The sequence below is a fragment of the Pichia membranifaciens genome (genome assembly GCF_001661235.1).
Source record: "Pichia membranifaciens NRRL Y-2026 unplaced genomic scaffold PICMEscaffold_3, whole genome shotgun sequence".
Taxonomy (NCBI): domain Eukaryota; kingdom Fungi; phylum Ascomycota; class Pichiomycetes; order Pichiales; family Pichiaceae; genus Pichia; species Pichia membranifaciens.
Genome location: NW_017566984.1, coordinates 1134989 through 1153167, shown reverse-complemented (window position 1 = coordinate 1153167; position 18179 = coordinate 1134989). Strand labels below are relative to the sequence as shown.

The following is an 18179-nucleotide window of genomic DNA, read 5'->3' as shown; positions in this document are numbered from 1 at the left end:
AGCCGCCGACGTGTCCCGCGTGTCCAGCGTGACGCGTCATATCCACGCCTTGCCCACGTCCACGTCCGCGTCCACGTCCAGCCGTAAATTCGAGACCCTTTCCCCATGCAGGCGGGCCCGCTAGGCTCTATTTCCGGCCCGAACGGGTGGGCCCTGTGCAGGCAACGGCTGCAGGCGCCCCTCACCGCCTACAGTAGCGCCGACGCGGCGGCAGATGGCCTGTTGACGTGTCGCCCGATCGGGCGATGCCCCGTCCCATTAGCCCCCGTCCGGACCACCTGCATTTCTGCTCACCACCGCGCATCACGGCTCATTACTGCACACTACATCCACTACATCCGCTACACACAGAGATGGGTTGCTGCTCCCTGTTGGGCCCGAGCGCACTGCTGCAAGCACTATGCTGAATCGGGAAGCAGCTCGTCGGCAACAACGGCCTCCACGGCGCCTCCGCACGCCTCCGGTAGCACCACCGTCGGGGCGGCTGCGGCCGCAGCCGCCCGCTCCGTCCGCACGACGGCGTCCGTCAGCTCGGCGCCGGTCGCCACACTCGTCACCACCCCGAGCGACTCGAACGCCTGCGCAATCTCGGTCTGGTGGTTGTCCTGCAACCCGGTGTTCACCATCACGATCAGCCGGGGCGGCCGTCTGGCGGGCTGCGCCGCACCCGCCCGCACCCGCAACGTGTCCATGATCGACCCGGTCCCCGCGTGCGAGATCACCAGCTCGCTCCTCCTCGTGTACCTCTCGATCAAGCGCACGTCAAACTGTATGCACTTGAGCGACACGCCGCCAACGTCGCTGTGGTACGTCCCGCAGACCGTGTGCCCCGTGTCCGGCTCGTCCCGCTCGCTGGCAACACTCACGCGGTCGCCCAGCGCCCCAAGCGCAGCCCGGATCACCGTCACCGACCGCTCAGACCGCCCGTACTGCACCACCACTCGCTCGTACCCGTGCTGCGCCAGCGTCTCAAGAAACCGGGGCTCCAGAACAGCCCGGATGAGTGCCTCGAAGGTCACCGTCGCCCCCGTCGTCACCAACGCCTGCTTCGCTGTCCCTTCTGTCATGCTTTTTGGTTCTCTCGCTATTTCTCTCTCCGTGTCCCAGCCCCACACGTTCTTCCTGTAGCACCACTGCAACCTCAACGTCCCGTCCTTTTGTCGTTCTCCGTTTCTCGTTCTCCCGCACTTTCCCCGACGCGACGCTAGAATCGTCTGGAGCCCCGCATGACATGATCTGCATGTCCGGTATGTCTTCTGCTGCAAGGGATACGGGGACTGTCACTCCCGGCCCCTTCTCGGTGTCCCACTGCCTGACCCAACCGGGCCTGCTGTCTTGATCTTGTCCCCCGGTGTGATAAAGCATTCCAAAACCAGAATAATCCCCTTTTCTCCCTGGTGACCCTTCCCTTTATCACGTGACCGTTTTTCTCCGGAAAGTCTTGATCTTACCTCATCACTCTCTCAACCCTCTCTCTGTTCAAAAGCGGGATTTATTTCCTAATGAATTGTTTCGCATAATGCGAGCACTGCTATCTCTATATGCTCTGCTAGCCAGTGTTTGGTCCCTCTGCCGATCCGTCCCACTACATACCCACCATCAGCTAGCTTGCAGCCACCACAATGTCCAAGGCAACAAGCGATGACAGCCATTTGGTCCCGAGAATCATCAATCACATGAACAAGGACCACTCGCATAACATCGAGGACTACCTTGTCGTTTATGCTCATGTTGATCCGGAGATAGCCAAGCGTCGTCCAGCCCTCGAAACGCTCAACTTGGGCGCCATGTCCCTCTCCTACATTGATATGGAGGGCACGAAATGCTTCATCCGGGTCCCCATCGAACCGACCATGGAGTCTTTCCACGACGCCCGTGCCAAGCTCGTCGAAATGGCCCAGGTTGCAGCTGCCAGACGAGGGTTCAGTGAGTACCTCGTCAACGACGTGCCTTTCTTCTCGAGCTTCAAAGACTACGTCTGTGTCGCCCTTTTCGCCTCGCTTTACACGTTCGCCGTCAAGCCGCATCTCTTGCGATACCTTGTGGACGACGTCTTGCTGCTTGGCCCCGAGATCTCCGGATACATCATGGACTACCACGTCACCGTCTTCAGAGGGTTGCTACTCATACACGCTGTCGAGGCAATTGTCATCTTGTACCCGTTGCTCAGAAAGTTCAGAATGGGAACTGCGAAGAAACTCGCTTGCCTACTTCTTTGTCTCGTTGAAGGGATCGTTTTTCTAAGTGCATTCAAAGAAACGGTCGATCGTGCTCAGAATCCAAACAGAAACAAAGAGAAATAAATGCGACTAGTGTTTCCTACTTACTATATAATCTTAAGCCATATTTAAACGATTCTACGTATACATACAACAATAACGAGACCACATCTACGATTCTTGCAGCGAGAAGAGAGAAACATTTGTCTTCTTGTCATCAACTGTTTCCGTCTTCGACAACCAACTGAAGAGAGCTCTGTGGGTGATGAGCTCCTTGCGCTTGAGCTGATTCCTTCTTCGTCTCTCGTTCTCCTCCTCTTGCTTTTTGGCATCCACCTTATCGATCTTACGGTGTAGTAACTTCTTCAAAGTCTCCTTCTTCTCAGCCTCCAGCTTACGCATGTTGAACGTCTTACGCTTTCTCGCGGCTTCAGCCTTTTTAAGTTGTATCTCCTCCTCCGTTAACGCCTTCTTCTTGGAACTGCCTTCCATTAATGCAAGAACACTCTTCGGTAGCTTCTTGCCCTCGTACAGCTCGGGCGTCATCTCTTCTGGTTCTTCAGAAACCCCTAAAACCTTGGATCTCTGTCTCTCGCTCAATTTAGAGAAATCAACATCACTTTCCTCGTTATCATCCATATTTTCTTCTAGATCAAGGTCCTCGTCATCATCAACTTCGTCCTCTTCATCGTCCTTGTCTTCGTCGTCGTCGTCATCGTCATCGTCATCGTCATCGTCATCATTGAGAGTGGCAGCAGTCTGTCGACCACGTCCTTTGTTGTTGCCCTTGGCATTGCTACTTCTTTTTATACTGGTTGGCTTCACCTCCTCTGCTGTATCGATATCGCTCCCAAAATCATCTTCGTTTGGTTCGGTATAAGTTATTTTGATATTCCTCGTCCGAGAATTGGTCTTCGCATTTGGTTTCGTTCCTTTAGCACCTGGAGAACTAGGTTGGCTTAATACAGTGGACAGTTTCTTTTTATCCACAAAATTCATACTAATCAGCAAACTATTCGTGGATTTGTTCTTAACCGAGACATTGTTCTGCTCTTTCTTACTGCTTTCAACCGGAACCTTCGCCTTCGTCCTGCTTTTGCTTCTGGCAAGCTCTTCGAACTCTTCTTCCTCATCTTCTTCATCCTCATCTCCTTCGTAAATTGCTTCTCCGTCATCGTAAACATCATCAGCCTCTAATTCTCCATCATCCATTGGTTCATCTTCATCATCTGAAATGAGGTTTTCTTCTCCTGATAGTTCCTCTTCCTCGAGCTCCTCGTCGAGTCCAATACTGTCTTCGTCCTCGCCTTCCCCATACTGATCATCCTCACGATAAGATCCCTGGGGAGAGGAACTTAGCTTATTCAAGACTTGTCTTTTCGGCCTTGTGGACATTTGCTTTTACGTTTTCTTGTTCTTGGTAAACTCCTTTAACCCGTTTGCCATCATTGCTATTATATGTTCGATCTTTTTACATGCGATAAGTTTATATTTCCCCGATAGTGTCGAAATAGAACACGCCCCCCGGGTGCGGTGCACGGAGGTATGAGACCGTGGTACTCTATTTGAATTTTCTGGCTTTGTCTTTGTTGTTACCAAATGGTTCATGTTCAGGCTCCGAAATAAATGCTCTTCAGCTATTATCATCAAAACGGGCTTTAAATAGGAATAGCTTTGGCAAAGGAAGAAAGCAACAGGCAAAGGTCCAAAAGATGCAGAAATCTATGTCTGATGACCCGCATTCATTCAGCATAGAAAATATACACGGAATAGATAATCTTAATGACTTGCATCTAAGCCAGTTGAACAACCAGTTACGATATGAACTACGAAATTTGAACACAGATGTCGACGTGGGGATGCACATATCAGGAGATGAAGATGATTATGAAGATGATGTTGAAGAAGGAGACGAAGTTGAAGAAGCCAACACTAGTAACATAAGCGATACCAATACCAGTCCACATGATCTGCTTAACATGAAGCATTCATCCAAGGACAATATTAATAGTCCGAACCATAGTATCGAGCACACTTTGAATAGTGCATTTAATGGAAGTGACAGCGAACCTTTCAAGAACTATATCAAATCAATAGTCGATCGTGGACAACGTGCGAACAATCACTCTGATATCCCTATGCATGATAGCAACGAAGAAGAAGATGATGATGATGATGATGAGAGTACTGTAGGCATGCATACCATGGCGCATAACGAACGAGAAGAAAAAAGTAAACATTATCAGTTACAAAGCACACCCACGATAGAGCAACAAAAGAATAGCATGATAGGACGAAAACCGCCCTTTGTTACACATATCAAAGATCAACTAAAACAGATCTCAGAAAAGGGTCGAAATATAAAAAAGATGAAGCTTGGGAACCCCAGCGTGAATCTCAGTGCAAATAATGTGATGAATGAACTAGGTTCCATTAAGAATCAAGTCAGCAAAAGCAACAAGAGGTCTAGTGGTGATGAAAATGAGAACTTGGTTGCTCATATAAAGAAGTGTTCTAGATGCAGAATGAAAAGATTACAAGAATCATCTGACGACCTCGAAAAATACCAAACATGTATGCAATGTCGTGAAAGACGTAAGGTCAGGGACCGGAAGCCGAGAGTTTTGGTGAAGTTGCCAAACTTGTCGGATGATTGGAAAACTTTTATTTCCAAGATTGAGTTGAACAATGTAATTGATTTACACCAGCATAACTACCGGGCATATACAGACGAAATCAGTTTCCCTAGGTATCAGCCGGAAGAGCTAACTATTCCTATTATTCAGTCGATTGGAGAGAGAATTGTGGAGAAATATATTCACCCGTTACAAGACGTGACAGGGTTCAAGTTTGCGGTGAGAGACCACCACAATCCGTCCTTATTTGATCACAACCGGGCAAAAAAGATTACGTGGATGTTCATATGTTCGCAGGACAAATTTAGAAGACGGAAGAGCAGGAGTGAGAACAAGAGGCAAGTCTCGAACCGGCTGAAGACCGAAGAGTGCTGTTCCAAAATAACACTCAGCTACGACCTGGTGTATGGGATAGTTCAAATAAGCTACAACCACAAGCATCACAGGCCACTGAAGGCGGTGAGCAGTGGAGAATACAAAGTGGATGGGGAGTCTTCTGAACAGGGCAACGGGAACAACAGTCTTGTCTCGTCATACACCCGAGAGCACGTGCGTCATCCTGTGATATCCACTAGAAGCGAGCAGCATGGTCACGGCGTCATAAGCATCGAGGATGGGGGCAAGGAGACGATTAAGCGGCGTGATGCCAAGGAAGATGAGGAGGAGGAGGGCGGTAAAAAGCATGACGCAGACCGGGAAGTGGTTGAGGCTGCTGCTGCTGCCGTCGCTGCCGTCGCTGCTGCTGCTTCGAGACACGGTGCCGAGGAGGAGGCGGACGGACAGTACGACGAAAGCAAGGTGTTTGACAACGAGCAGTTTGGCAGCATCAACATGCAGGTTGGAGACATCAACATGATGGGTGTTGGGGACGACGTGGATGTCGACGTTGGCGGTGTCGGTGTTGGCGTCGACGACGACGACGTCGACGTCGACATCGACGTGGACGACGTGGCCGAGATTGCCAAGTTGTTAAAGCAGGTCCAGCAGGCGCAGAGCCGCCGGCTGTCCGAGCTGAAAGAATACGAGCACGACGACGACAACGACGACGACAACCACGACGACAACCACGACGACAACCACGACGACAACCACAACCACAACCACAACCACAACGACGACAACGACGACGACAGTCACAAGCCGTCGCAAGAGCGGTCCCACGCAGCAGACCCCCGTCCGCCGAACGGCCCCAATCCGCTTGCCGACGTGAAGGACGAGCCGTCCCACTACCTCATCAACCAGAGCCTTTTGGAGCAGGTCCGGGAGCAGGTCCGTGCCCACGCTGGGATGGCAGACGTCGACGACGACCCTGTTGACGGGGTGGATGCAGTCGAAGAAGACCAAGACGTCAACGGCTCTCACCGCACGTGACGCAACCGGCCCTTTCTCGCTCTTTTCGCTGTTGCTTGGTCTGGCCTCGCCTTCTCCGCTCTGGAGCGCTGGCGGCCGCGACCGATCAGTCACTGCCCTTCGTTTCGGAAAGAACAAAGAGGAAAAGGAGGAGAGGCAGGGAGGAGTCGCCTAATCGGGGAACGGGTAGAAAAAGAGCCAGCTGCACCAGTGATGGAAGACAGGCTGACGTCTCATGGAGAGAGGGTGTCTGTGGAGGTGGACAGGAGGGAGTGTACAGACGTAGAGAGGGGTCGGAGAAGTGTACTTTTACATTTTTGTATTCTAGGAGTCAAGACAGCCTATCAGTAGGACGACAAGACAGTAGAGGATAGCTTGACGGACAAGGATGTTCAGCGTGGGCTCTAGAACCGCAAGGCGTGCCGTTGGCATGGCGAACGGCAGTCAGCTTGTGAGAAGAAGCGCTTTTCAGGGATTAGCTGGGTTGAACAGTGGCAGACTGGTTTCGACAGAGAGCGGGGCAGGCAAGAGCGGCAGCGGCGACAGCGGCAGGGCAGAAGTGCTCAAGTCGGGGGTGTTCACGTGGTCGTTCCGTGCAGTGGTGTTCTCAGGGATTGCCGGGTGGTGCTACTTGACGTGGCTGGTGTACCGGGAGTCGAACCCGGGGAGCCAGAAGCCGCAGACGGAGTTCAAGGAGAACGGGAGCCGGAAGAAGAACATTGTCATCTTGGGCTCCGGCTGGGGGGCGATCTCCTTCTTGCACAAGTTGGACACGACCAAGTACAACGTGACCATTGTGTCGCCAAGAAACTACTTTCTCTTCACCCCGTTGCTTCCGTCCGTGCCTAGCGGCACGATTAACATCAAGTCGATCTGCGACTCGGTGAGAACCATCGCTAGACAGACGCCCGGCGAGGTCACGTACCTCGAGGCCATTGCCACCGACCTCGATCCGACCAACAAGACCGTCTCCATCGAGCACAAGTCCCAGAGATTCAACATCGGTGACGCCTTCACCAACGACAGCGAGCCGATCGAGACCACCTTGCACTACGACTACCTTGTCTACGCGGTTGGCGCCACCGTCAACACGTTCGGCATCCCGGGGATCTACGAGCACGCGTCGTTCCTCAAGGAGGCGAACGACGCCACTGCCGTGAGACAGAAGCTCTTCAACCAGATCGAGGCCTCTCGGCTATTGCCTAAGGACTCCGAGGACAGAAAGAGACTCTTGAGTTTTGTCGTCTGTGGTGGTGGACCGACCGGTGTCGAGTTGGCAGCAGAGATCAAAGACTACATCTTCCAAGACTTGTCCAAGTTCATCCCGGGCATCGAGAACGAGATGAGTGTCACCTTGATCGAGGCCCAGCACAACGTCCTCTCGATGTTCCACCCACGGTTGATCGAGTACACCAAGGACGTGTTCAAGCAGCAGGGTCTCAACTTGCAGACGGACACCATGGTCAAGAAGATTGACGACAAGAACGTCTACGCAGCTTACCGCCATCCAAATGGTAAGACTGAGGACGTGGTCATCCCATACGGTACCCTTGTCTGGGCCGGTGGTAACGCTCAGCGTGAGTTGACCAAGAAGTTGGCCTCCAAGATTGTCGAACAACAGACAGCAAGAAGAGGCTTGTTGGTCGACGAGTACTTGAGATTGGATGGTGGTGACCAGATTTACGCCCTCGGTGACTGCACTTTTACGCAGAACCCTCCAACCGCACAAGTTGCACACCAACAGGGTGTCTTCCTGGCTGAGCACTTCAACAAGCAGTCCAAAATCGAAGACCTCAAGTACGAGATCGATTCGACTACAGAAGAGTCCAAGCTCAACAAACTCACCCAACGTCTCAAGCGTCTAGAGAAGAAGGACACGCCCTTCGAGTACATTCATCAAGGTGCACTTGCCTACATCGGTTCCGAGCGTGCTGTTGCAGATCTCTCTTGGGGTGATTGGTCAACCGTCGCTTTAGGTGGTACCATGACTTTCTTTTTCTGGCGGTCTGCCTACGTCACTATGTTATTGGGTATCCGTAACAAAATCTTTGTCGTTTCGGATTGGTTGAAAGTTGCTATTTTCGGTAGAGATTGTTCCCAGGAATGAGCTTAACTTACATTCCTCTATGTATCTGTTTTTGCGAAGTTGTAGTCTAGGTACAAATACTTTATTCCCATCTTCTTTAATTAGTTGTTCTACATCATTAATCAATCTTGTTAGTATAAGCGATCTATCGTATGCACTACTTCTAATTAAAATGGCTTCGCACACTTCCTCTTCTCGATCTCTCCTGTTCCAGGTGCCACCATGGTTTCCCAGTCCAACGGATACAGTAACTCTCCGTCTTCGTTTCTTGCAAAGACAACACCCAAGTCGTTGCTAGCAGTCGTCAAATAGAAGCTGGCGCCGTCACCCAAAGAAAGAACAGTCGCACGTATTATATCACCCGGCTGAAAACATTCCCAAGTTTTCACACTGTCACGCTCAGTAGAACGCACATCTTGAGACCTGATCAATGCCTTGAAGTATTCACCCGACTCGGTAGGAAGTAGGTTCAACAATTGTAAATCCTCAGATCTTTGACGTGTGTCTTCGCCCTCTCCTGTCTTTGGGAGGACACTTAAGATCTCAACATTCACCCTCTGGTGCGTTATCTTACTAACCCTCGCAAGTACCACATCACCCACCTGGGGTGTAACTGCCTTATAACTCCTGCACTTTATGTCGTTCACATGATTCTGAGACTGTTTCTCCTTTCTGGCTATCACAGATACAACTTTCACATTATGTGCAGCAGCAACTGCTGGAGACTCAGAGTCTGCAGAGGACTTATCAATTTCGTCCGTTATCACGACGTATCCCAATGTGGTGGAGACAAGTGTTGGAATATTCTGGTTGTCAAACGTAATTGATTTTAAACGAACATTTTCACCTGGTAAAAATTTTATACTTTCCGAGTTTTCAGTTGGTTGATAAATTGGCAAAATAGGTTGCCCCGGTAAAACCTTTTCTGGGTACTGTAGTGCTGTCATTTTGCTATTCCTCTGCTTGACTTCTTGTTTTCGAATGGACCAACGAGTATTAAACAGACTGGTGTGCATTTTCAATATCCCACAGTTTCAATTCATGATACAAGAACTCTTTTTCTTTGCTTACGTCATATCTATGAGGGTTTTTTTTATTTTTTTATCAGATTAACATTTTTTTTTGAAAAATTTTTTTCATTTGAAAAGTTCACTTTATTTTCCTGACATCTAAAAATTTTTCTTATATTTTATGTCCTTCTCTTCTCTTGCAAACTTTCTTCTTCTTTTCATTTCTTTCTCTCTTTTATTTCATTAAGTATTAAAAACATCACAGCATACACAATGGCTAAGGCAGATACTAAGAAGTCTAAGAAGACCGCTTCCAAGAAGCAAGAAGAAAAAGCAACAAAGGAAGTCAAGGCAAAGAAGCAAGAAGTTTCCGAATCTGGTTCTGATTCTGAATCTTCTTCTTCTTCTTCCTCTTCTTCTTCTTCATCTGAATCCGACTCTGAGTCTGAGTCTGAGTCTGGTTCCGACTCTTCTGATTCTGAATCTGAAGACGAAAAGAAGGAAGAAAAGAAGGAAGAAAAGAAGGAAGAAAAGAAGGAAGAAAAGAAGGAAGAGTCTTCTGATTCTGATTCCGACTCTGACTCTGACTCTGAGGACGAAAAGAAGGAAGAGAAGAAGGCTGAATCATCCGACTCTGACTCCGACTCCGACTCTGACTCTGATGATGAAAAGAAAGAAACCTCAAAGAAGAGAAAGGCAGATGAATCTAGCGAAGAAGAATCTACTACTGCTTCTCCAGAACCAGAAACTAAGAAAGCAAAGACTGAAGATAGTTCCGAGCCAGCTACTCTTTTCGTTGGTCGTCTTTCATGGAACATTGACGATGATTGGTTAAAGCGTGAATTCGAGAAGTACGGTGGTATTATCTCCGCTAGAGTCATCACCGACAGACAATCTGGTAGATCAAAGGGTTACGGTTACGTTGACTTTGAATCTAAGGATGTTGCTGAAAAGGCACTCGCTGAAATGCAAGGTGCTGAAGTCGATGGTAGACCAATAAACGTTGATTTGTCCACCTCCAAGCCACGTCAACAAAACACCAACGACAGATCCAACGACAGAGCAAAGAAGTATGGTGACGCTAAATCCGAACCTTCAGACACTTTGTTCATCGGTAACTTGTCTTTCGATTCTGACAGAGACAATGTCACTGAGTTCTTCGCTGAATACGGTCCAGTCATTGGTGTCAGATTACCAACCCACCCAGAAACCGAACAACTTAAGGGTTTCGGTTATGTCCAATTCTCTTCTGTTGAAGACGCACAGAAGGCACTAGACAACTTGAACGGTGAATACTTGAACAACAGAGCTGTGAGATTAGATTTTTCCACTCCAAAGCCACAAAACAACAACGGTGGTGGTAGAAGTTTCAGCGGTGGTAGAGGTGGCCGTGATAGAAGTTTCGGTGACAGAAATGGTGGTGGAAGAGGTGGAAGAGGTGGCTTCGGTGGAAGAGGTGGCTCTGGTGCCAACTCTACCCCAGTCACCAACTTCAGAGGTACTAAGAAGACTTTCGATTAAACGTCTTAGTTCAACCTGATTTCCTTGTTTCCTTTTCACACACACAATTTTTGTTTTCCAATTGAGTATCTTTTCTTTCCAAACATCCTCGTGCATGTATAAATAGTATTTTTTGTTTCCTTCACGTTGATTTTCTCGATTCGCAACACTTACTTTGAATATATTTACTTATGTAGAGTACCTACGTATCTAATCTCGACGAACGTTAGATATGCTTTAATTTAGACTAAAACTTTATTTCCGATCATTGCTGGCTTTCAAAAGGTTTAGAGTGAATTATTTCATTTGTGGACAAAGCTCATTTTTTGACAGTTATATAATTTCAGGAAAATCTTTTACGTCCTGAGATAATACCACAGAAAAAAAATTTGGATTTTCGAAGATAACATTTTCATAGAGTCATTCGACTATATGAGCCTGCATAAGACCATTATTTCTTTCTGCCGTGTAGAAGCATGCTTTTAGCTTGACCCAGTAAATCTTTAGTTACCGAGAAAAGAAGTTCCAAGGAAGATAAACAAATCGCAACATTACTTCTGTCGCACACTCTGCCGCGTCTTCCATGTTTCAGGCTTCAAAACACCTTTATATTCTTCGGTGAACATTAAAACAACAGTTTCTATTGATAGAAGGAAGTTCGATTATTGATTGATTAGGTGACAATAGTGAATAGGTAAATGCAAGGTTCTGGTCATGCTGGTCGGCGATCGCCGAAAAAGTCTTTGATACCTCAGGACCTTGATTTCCATACAGCAAAGTTGCGTTCTCCCAGCAAGCGAAGCATGGCAGAGCTTAATAAAATAGCCTACAAAAATGCCTTACGGAATCGACCTGCCTTATCTGAAGAGGCGGACTCACTTTCGATCAACGAAAAATCGGTTATCGATGAAATCATTCGATTGAGCAAAGAAGATGGCTTGAGTCCGTTACTTCGTGAAGAAGAGGGAGAGGAAGAAGAGGGGCAAGAAGAAGAAAAAGAGGAGGACAAAGACATTTTCAATGGCAAGAAAAGGAAATTAGAAAGCTCAAGCAATGCTACTGAACAATATTCAGTTTCGAAACTAATAAAACTTAATAAAACTGAAGGGCTGCCTTCATTTATTACCCCCAATGTCACTCCAACTTCCTCACCAGTGAAGCAAGAATATTTAGAGTCACCTGATACAACACCATTACGTAGAAGTGCAAGAAAGAGGTCATCCGTTCTTGAAAGGTTGGAAAGCGTATCCAGTGAGTCCTCACCAAGATCTTCTAGAAGACAATCAGCTAACTTACATTCTAAATTCAACACAATTAATGACATTATACCTAAGCATCATAGAAGCATTAAGCTCATGGAACCTCCTCAAATCGACACCAATGATGATGAGTTGCTTGTTTTAGACTCCATGTCAAAACAGAGAAATTTATATCATGATGGATTTGAGGCATATTTTGAGCAAACCCAGACTCGAGGAAGAATTTCAAGAAGCTCAATGACTAAAGCTCCAGAGCTTTCATACGAGGAGTTTAACAGGTATAATAGATTTCTTGATTTGATCTGTACTGATCCCATCAACAGCTTGAATGAATTATATGAATTTCAGTTTTCACAGTGGCTTTTCGAACTACGAGAAGGATTCAATTTGGTATTTTACGGTATTGGTTCTAAAAGAAAGCTCTTGTTTAGTTTTGTACAAGACTTTTTATTGCCTTTGGATCCACATTCGAAGTGCATTGTCGTCAATGGATATAATACAGAATTTAATTTGAGAATGCTCATGCGAGAAATTTGGAGGGTATGTTTTCATAAGTCGTTACCAACAGCAAGAGAGACGAGAGAGGCGTGTAATTTTACTCATCTAGAATTTATGAAACCAAGAAATAGAAATAAAAGGCTTTACATTCTACTACATAACATTGATGGTGAATCTCTGAGAAATGATGATTTACAATACATGCTCAGCCAGCTTGTAATTATTAGGCAGGTATCCATGATATGCTCAGCGGATAACTTAAACACGCCACTTTTTTGGGATGCATCGGTCATTTCAAACTTTAACTTCATATGGCACAACACATCGACGTTTCACAGCTATTCAACCGAAGTGAGTTTCAAAGATCCATTGAGTATTGGTAGGTCTGATGAGCTTCTTGGATCGAGAGGTGCCAGATATGTTTTGAGTTCCTTAACAGGTAATGCTAAGAGTTTATACAAAAACTTGATCTTACAACAACTTGAGAGAATTGACACATACATTGGCAATGATACAAAACTTTTGGATAATAGAGGTAATATAAAAGGCTCCCTCAAAACCTGTGTTTTTCTTAGAGACTTTTATGAATTATGTGTCACTGAATTCATTATTTCTAATGATATTTCATTCCGCACCATTTTAGGAGAGTTTGTGGAACATAAAATGTGCAACTTAACCAGAGACACATCGGGCACGGAGGTTTTATATATCTCATTTACAATCAACGAAATGGAAAAGTTATTAGACGAAGAGCTAATGGATTAATAATTTTTCGTGTATTATAGCATATGTACAACTAATTTATAGATCAACCCAATCTTGTCAATATTTTTTGAAAGGGTTTACAAAAAAAATAAGCGTTACACATCTAAGAATGTTTCTTGAACTGGAACTTGGATCTACAGAGTGGACAAGTAGAGGAACCGGAACTCTTGAACCACCTGTACAAGCAAGCAGAATGGAAGTTATGCTTACACGTTGGACAAACCTTATTTGGAGTCGAATGATCAACCGCATTTAAAATTGAGTAACAGATTGCACAATCTTCATAATTTTCGAAGTTAGCAGTAACATTGTCTTTGAAATGTTTGATAGAGTCTAAAATTGTCCCGTTCTGAAAGTTGATAACATACTGAGCTGACATGATCCAAGACTTCCATTTTTTTTCATCGACTCCGACTCTACTAATTCCATTAACTGTAATTTGAGACAAAGGAAAATTGGAAGGTAGTAGAATAGAAATTTCCATTTTCTGTTCATCAATATTATAAAGACATTTGATTTCATTAGTTTTTCTGTTAATGTTTATCTTGAATTCCGGGTCTTCAAGAACGTTTTTATCGGATAAAGTTGAAAGGATGTCATTGATCAACTCTGGACTGATAAAACGAATGATAAATTTTTCGACACTTTGCTGAAATTGTTTGTCCTTTATTGAGTTGAACCAGTTTTGAGCAAATGTTCCTCCAATATTGTTCATTATCTCATACGCCAAATTAACCAATAGCTTTTTTGTTTCCTCCTCATAATTGAGGCTTGAATTATCTTTTAGGTCATAATTCTTCACATAAGTTTTGTCATCTTCATGAACTTTGAATCGATTGATGTCCAAGTCACCAAATATGAAGTTCAAGAATAAACAAATCCTTTCTTCCCCCAAATCGCTGATATAGTCTTGTCTCATTTGCTGAGTAATGTTTTTGAAATGGTCCATGATTAAATACCATGCCCACAAATATTGATAAACTTTCCAAGGCTCCTCAAACTCAATGTAATCAGTAAGAGGGGAAGATGATATATGGAGCAATACCAGGGGTAAGTGGATTCCAGAATTTCCCTTTTCGTCAGCCTTTTTCTTGGATAAGGTGAATTCAACAACTAGGTTATCCTGAACTTCTGGAATCAATTGGTGAAGTAGAGTACATCCCAGACGTAAAATCTGTATATTTTTACTTTCCATCAAACTATAGAACTTCTGGTAGTTTTTGGCCAATGTCTTAGATTCCACCAATTCAGTTAAAATGTGTGAAAATTGACTGCATACTATCTCGATGGGCTGATTGATATGACTAATTTTTGAAACCTTGAAAAATAATTCAATAATTTCAGCTTCTGTGTCTGAGCATTCATCATCCCAATTTTCAATGTCTCTTCTGTACTTGTTCAATATTATGTACAGCTTCAATGACCAACTCAATAAGTCAAGTGGAACCTGATCTTCACTATTTACAAGATTGATCGTCTCAGAAAGGAGTTTAGCACCCAAATCGAAAACTTTAGTGATAAAGTCCGAAGGGTAATTAGAGTCGCAAACGTAGTAGATACCATCAATGTATCGTTGAATAAATTGCATCATAACAATTCTTACTGGTTTAAAGCCTTCTTCGTAAGTCACTTCGCTATCAAGCCAAGTTGAAATAGTGCTTAATAGATTTAGGCATCTCTGGGGGGAAATCATGGTAAAATTATCAGGTATGTGATTGTTCAGGTCAACGTTAATGAACGCATTCAAGATTAACAATTCTTGCATCCCATTGAAACAGATGTCGGAAGGTTTTCTTATGCTGATCAAGTTAGCAATAGTGTTGGTTCTTGTATACTCCAAATTTTTTGATGTCAAATGTTGCTTTGAAGAGTCAAGAATTGTAAATAATAAATTAGCATGATTAATGAAAGGCTTGAAGTCAATCTTTTCAAAAGTCTCATTTGGTAACTGATCTGCCTTTTCTACTAAAATCTTCTTTAATACTCTGTGAGCATAATAACTCCTCACCTGACAGTTTTCATGCAACAAAGATAAAAGATAAGTGAGGTGATTCTCATCATTTGTATCTGAGATCAGATTTTGAACTATGCTAATGTAGGAAGAGCTACCGAACAAATCGAGCAACATTGTTCTGGCAAGAGTTTGAAACTCAACTATTTTATCCTCATATATTGAAGATAGTGTCGTATTCAAAAAAAGGATGTCTGACGAGAACTCAGAGACCAGCGATAAATTGATAATATTGGTCTCAGTGATACTGTCACTCAAAGTATGAATCTTGAACAATTCACCGTAGAAAACTGCTTTATTGATAATTGTTTTGGCATGTTCAAAATCGATTGCTTCTGAATTCTTGTAGTTTTCAGTAAATAAATAAGAAGAAAGATCAAATGCGTTTCCAATGCACAAAAGGTTGCTTAATTTAAATTGAGATATCTCTTTGAGTTCATCAACATTGGACTTTTGAATGATGTTTTTGATGAAAGCTTCCGGAAGCTTTGCCAATCTCGATTCCAAAGAGGAGAATTCAAGATCTGATTTTCCAATTGCAGTTAGAAGAGAGTTTTGGTATAGCTGTGCGAATGTATCATCAGAAACTAGGTTTTCCTCGAGCTTATCAAGTAGCACCGAGCCAGCCAAATAATCTGTGTCATCTGAATTATTCTTTTTCATGATGATAGATAAAAGCTGTTCAATAAATTTGGTATTTTTTTTGCTGAAATTTAAGAAAAGATTATTGTCATAATGTTTGGAGCAATTTAAAATAAAAGAAGAAAAACTTTCGTGTTGATACAAATTGAGCAAGATTTCAAGAGTTAGGAATTGGTAAAGGGAACCATGGTCTTCATTACCGATATTTCCAGATGTGTTTCCCTCTCTTGATAAGGACTTTGAGTTTTCAACTAAATAGTTATTTAGCTTGGTTGCTTCATGTAAATTGAAATGTCCTAGATTTGGAATAATCTTGAGTAGTTTATTAACGAGATTAAGCTCCTGCAGACTAACGAACGTCTGATTTATTAAAGAGTTAACAAAATGTTCATCAGCAAAGCTGGAGTGCGAATATAGTGCCAATGTTTCTAAAGGACAATCAACGAAAGTTTCTGAAATCTGCTTCGGTATAGTTTCAACAAATGAATTTATTGGGTCAGAATATTGAACGGCATTCTTTTTAATGAGAATGTTTATGACTGTAAACGATAGTGTAGGAGATACCGACGGTGTGCTGATTTCTTCTACAGCCTCAATAGAATTTGCCATCAAAACTTCCTCCAAATCTGATTTGTTCGAAACAAATAGGTTTATGAATGATTCCACAAAACATCGGGTGTTTTTTACCGTATAATTAGCAAAGTCTCCAAAAACAATGTGTTTATCAGGAAGAGCGTCCATAACGGACGAATTGACATCCAAAAGAACATCCTTGTTATCGTTTGCAAACGTATGTATTTCATGCATCAAACCAACGAGTATCGGTGACAATACTCTTGGCGAGTCCATGAGTTTGACTAGTGAGAAAGTGAACTCATCAAGAATTTTATCAGAAACCTTACTTCCAGTAACCAATGTTTGGATTATGCTGATCATAACCTTCCAACCCTTTTCCAGAAACTGGACAGTTTTTTCCTTCTCTACACTTCTCATAACGGCATCAAAATATGGCTCCACCATGGATGGATCCTTCAAATCCAATACTTCAGTAGGTAGTGTCTTTAGTAACCTGTAGACTATATCATAGTAGATCGGTTCACTATTGAGGGACCCGATCTCCAATAATGATAGCAATTTCGCATCGGCCTTTTTGATATTCGACCAGAAAGCAGGGTTATACGAAGTGGCGCAAACCCACGTGTCCATTATGGTTATTATAACATTTGAATAAAGTATCACGTTGACTTTGGAGTCAAACTTAATACCCTTGATCATCGCCTTTGAAAGAGCCTTGTAAGAGTGCTGGTCGATGATCGACTCCACATGCTTGGATATCACCAACGATTTGAAGGCCATGTAGGCTGATTTTTTCAAACTGAAGTCTTTTGAGCTGAAGGCCTCCATAAGAGTTTCCTGGCTGAATATAGACTTCAACAGACTTGTCGCATTTTCATTCAACGAGGCAACGTCATTTTCAGCCAAGGTATGAACAACAAGCAGAATGGACGCTTGAAGCACACGCAAGTACTTGGCCTCGCTTTCGTCCTTTGTTGAAAATCTCTCATCAGAGAGGGTATCCTTGGTTTCGTAGGCCAACACCTGATGGGAGTAATGCACGATCTGCGGGGTGAAAATCTTCCAAAGGTTTGAGATTTTCTCCTTCTTGTGTCCAAACGCAAAATCAATCGATTCTCGGCATGCCCTGGCTGTCGATCTATCCGTGTCAAATACCCCGGACAGCCACACACCTATCGTATCCCGCAAATATTTCACGTATGCCTTCCCCAACGTGAAGACAAACTGGGACTGGATCTGATGGGCTGAAGAACGCACCTTTTTCGAGTCGTCTATGGAGAGCTTCGGGTACATCTGTACCCACGTCATGATCGTCAAGTCGTCATTCAGCTCTGTCGGATTCCCCCGCACATACTCAAGCATCGTGCTGATCGACTTCTCTTTCGTGCTGGAGTCTCTCTTCAACAATGACTTGAATGCCAGCTTAAGTGTGTTTGAGCATAGTAGTAAATTCGGATCTGGGATACCTGTGATGTAGTTCAGGGAAACTTCGAACCCGTTGGTCCCCAGTCCTGTGTGTTGTGTATCTCCAAAAGCAGTGCTCATAACAATAAGAAACTAAGCAACTGGCCAACAACCAGACCCGACTCAAATAGCTGCTTCCCGTTGAGTTCTTCAGGATGGCAAT

The 18179-nt window shown here is 44.4% G+C and overlaps 9 protein-coding genes across 9 annotated transcripts; 5 read left to right on the top strand and 4 right to left on the bottom strand.

Moving 5' to 3' along the window:
* Positions 1–398: 398 nt before the first annotated feature.
* Positions 399–1067, bottom strand: PICMEDRAFT_72787 (hypothetical protein; the record flags this gene model as incomplete). The annotated part of the gene is made up of 1 exon (XM_019164295.1): positions 399–1067. The coding sequence occupies one exon, from the start codon at positions 1065–1067 to the stop codon at positions 399–401; it is 669 nt and encodes a 222-aa protein (XP_019017860.1).
* A 555-nt stretch (positions 1068–1622) lies between these two features.
* On the top strand, positions 1623–2303 carry PICMEDRAFT_11722 (hypothetical protein; the record flags this gene model as incomplete). The annotated part of the gene is made up of 1 exon (XM_019159830.1): positions 1623–2303. The coding sequence occupies one exon, from the start codon at positions 1623–1625 to the stop codon at positions 2301–2303; it is 681 nt and encodes a 226-aa protein (XP_019017859.1).
* Positions 2304–2390: 87 nt separating this feature from the next.
* On the bottom strand, positions 2391–3614 carry PICMEDRAFT_58979 (hypothetical protein; the record flags this gene model as incomplete). The annotated part of the gene is made up of 1 exon (XM_019163332.1): positions 2391–3614. The coding sequence occupies one exon, from the start codon at positions 3612–3614 to the stop codon at positions 2391–2393; it is 1224 nt and encodes a 407-aa protein (XP_019017858.1).
* A 317-nt stretch (positions 3615–3931) lies between these two features.
* PICMEDRAFT_11720 (hypothetical protein) lies at positions 3932–6226 on the top strand (the record flags this gene model as incomplete). Its single annotated transcript, XM_019159829.1, has 1 exon — positions 3932–6226. The coding sequence occupies one exon, from the start codon at positions 3932–3934 to the stop codon at positions 6224–6226; it is 2295 nt and encodes a 764-aa protein (XP_019017857.1).
* Positions 6227–6635: 409 nt separating this feature from the next.
* Positions 6636–8312, top strand: PICMEDRAFT_33876 (hypothetical protein; the record flags this gene model as incomplete). The annotated part of the gene is made up of 1 exon (XM_019162851.1): positions 6636–8312. One exon carries the CDS (start codon positions 6636–6638, stop codon positions 8310–8312), a length of 1677 nt encoding a protein of 558 aa, XP_019017856.1.
* Positions 8313–8458: 146 nt separating this feature from the next.
* On the bottom strand, positions 8459–9238 carry PICMEDRAFT_72782 (hypothetical protein; the record flags this gene model as incomplete). The annotated part of the gene is made up of 1 exon (XM_019164294.1): positions 8459–9238. The coding sequence occupies one exon, from the start codon at positions 9236–9238 to the stop codon at positions 8459–8461; it is 780 nt and encodes a 259-aa protein (XP_019017855.1).
* A 261-nt stretch (positions 9239–9499) lies between these two features.
* Positions 9500–11077, top strand: PICMEDRAFT_16572 (hypothetical protein). The gene has a single exon (XM_019161263.1). It carries the CDS (start codon positions 9575–9577, stop codon positions 10820–10822), a length of 1248 nt encoding a protein of 415 aa, XP_019017854.1. The 5' UTR covers positions 9500–9574; the 3' UTR covers positions 10823–11077.
* Positions 11078–12207: 1130 nt separating this feature from the next.
* Positions 12208–13302, top strand: PICMEDRAFT_22438 (hypothetical protein; the record flags this gene model as incomplete). Its single annotated transcript, XM_019162260.1, has 1 exon — positions 12208–13302. A coding segment is annotated over one exon (1095 nt), but the record flags the coding sequence as incomplete, so codon positions are not given.
* PICMEDRAFT_16570 (hypothetical protein) lies at positions 13001–18149 on the bottom strand. Its single transcript, XM_019161262.1, has one exon. The coding sequence runs from the start codon at positions 18095–18097 to the stop codon at positions 13427–13429; it is 4671 nt and encodes a 1556-aa protein (XP_019017852.1). The 5' UTR covers positions 18098–18149; the 3' UTR covers positions 13001–13426.
* Between the last annotated feature and the right edge of the window lie 30 nt (positions 18150–18179).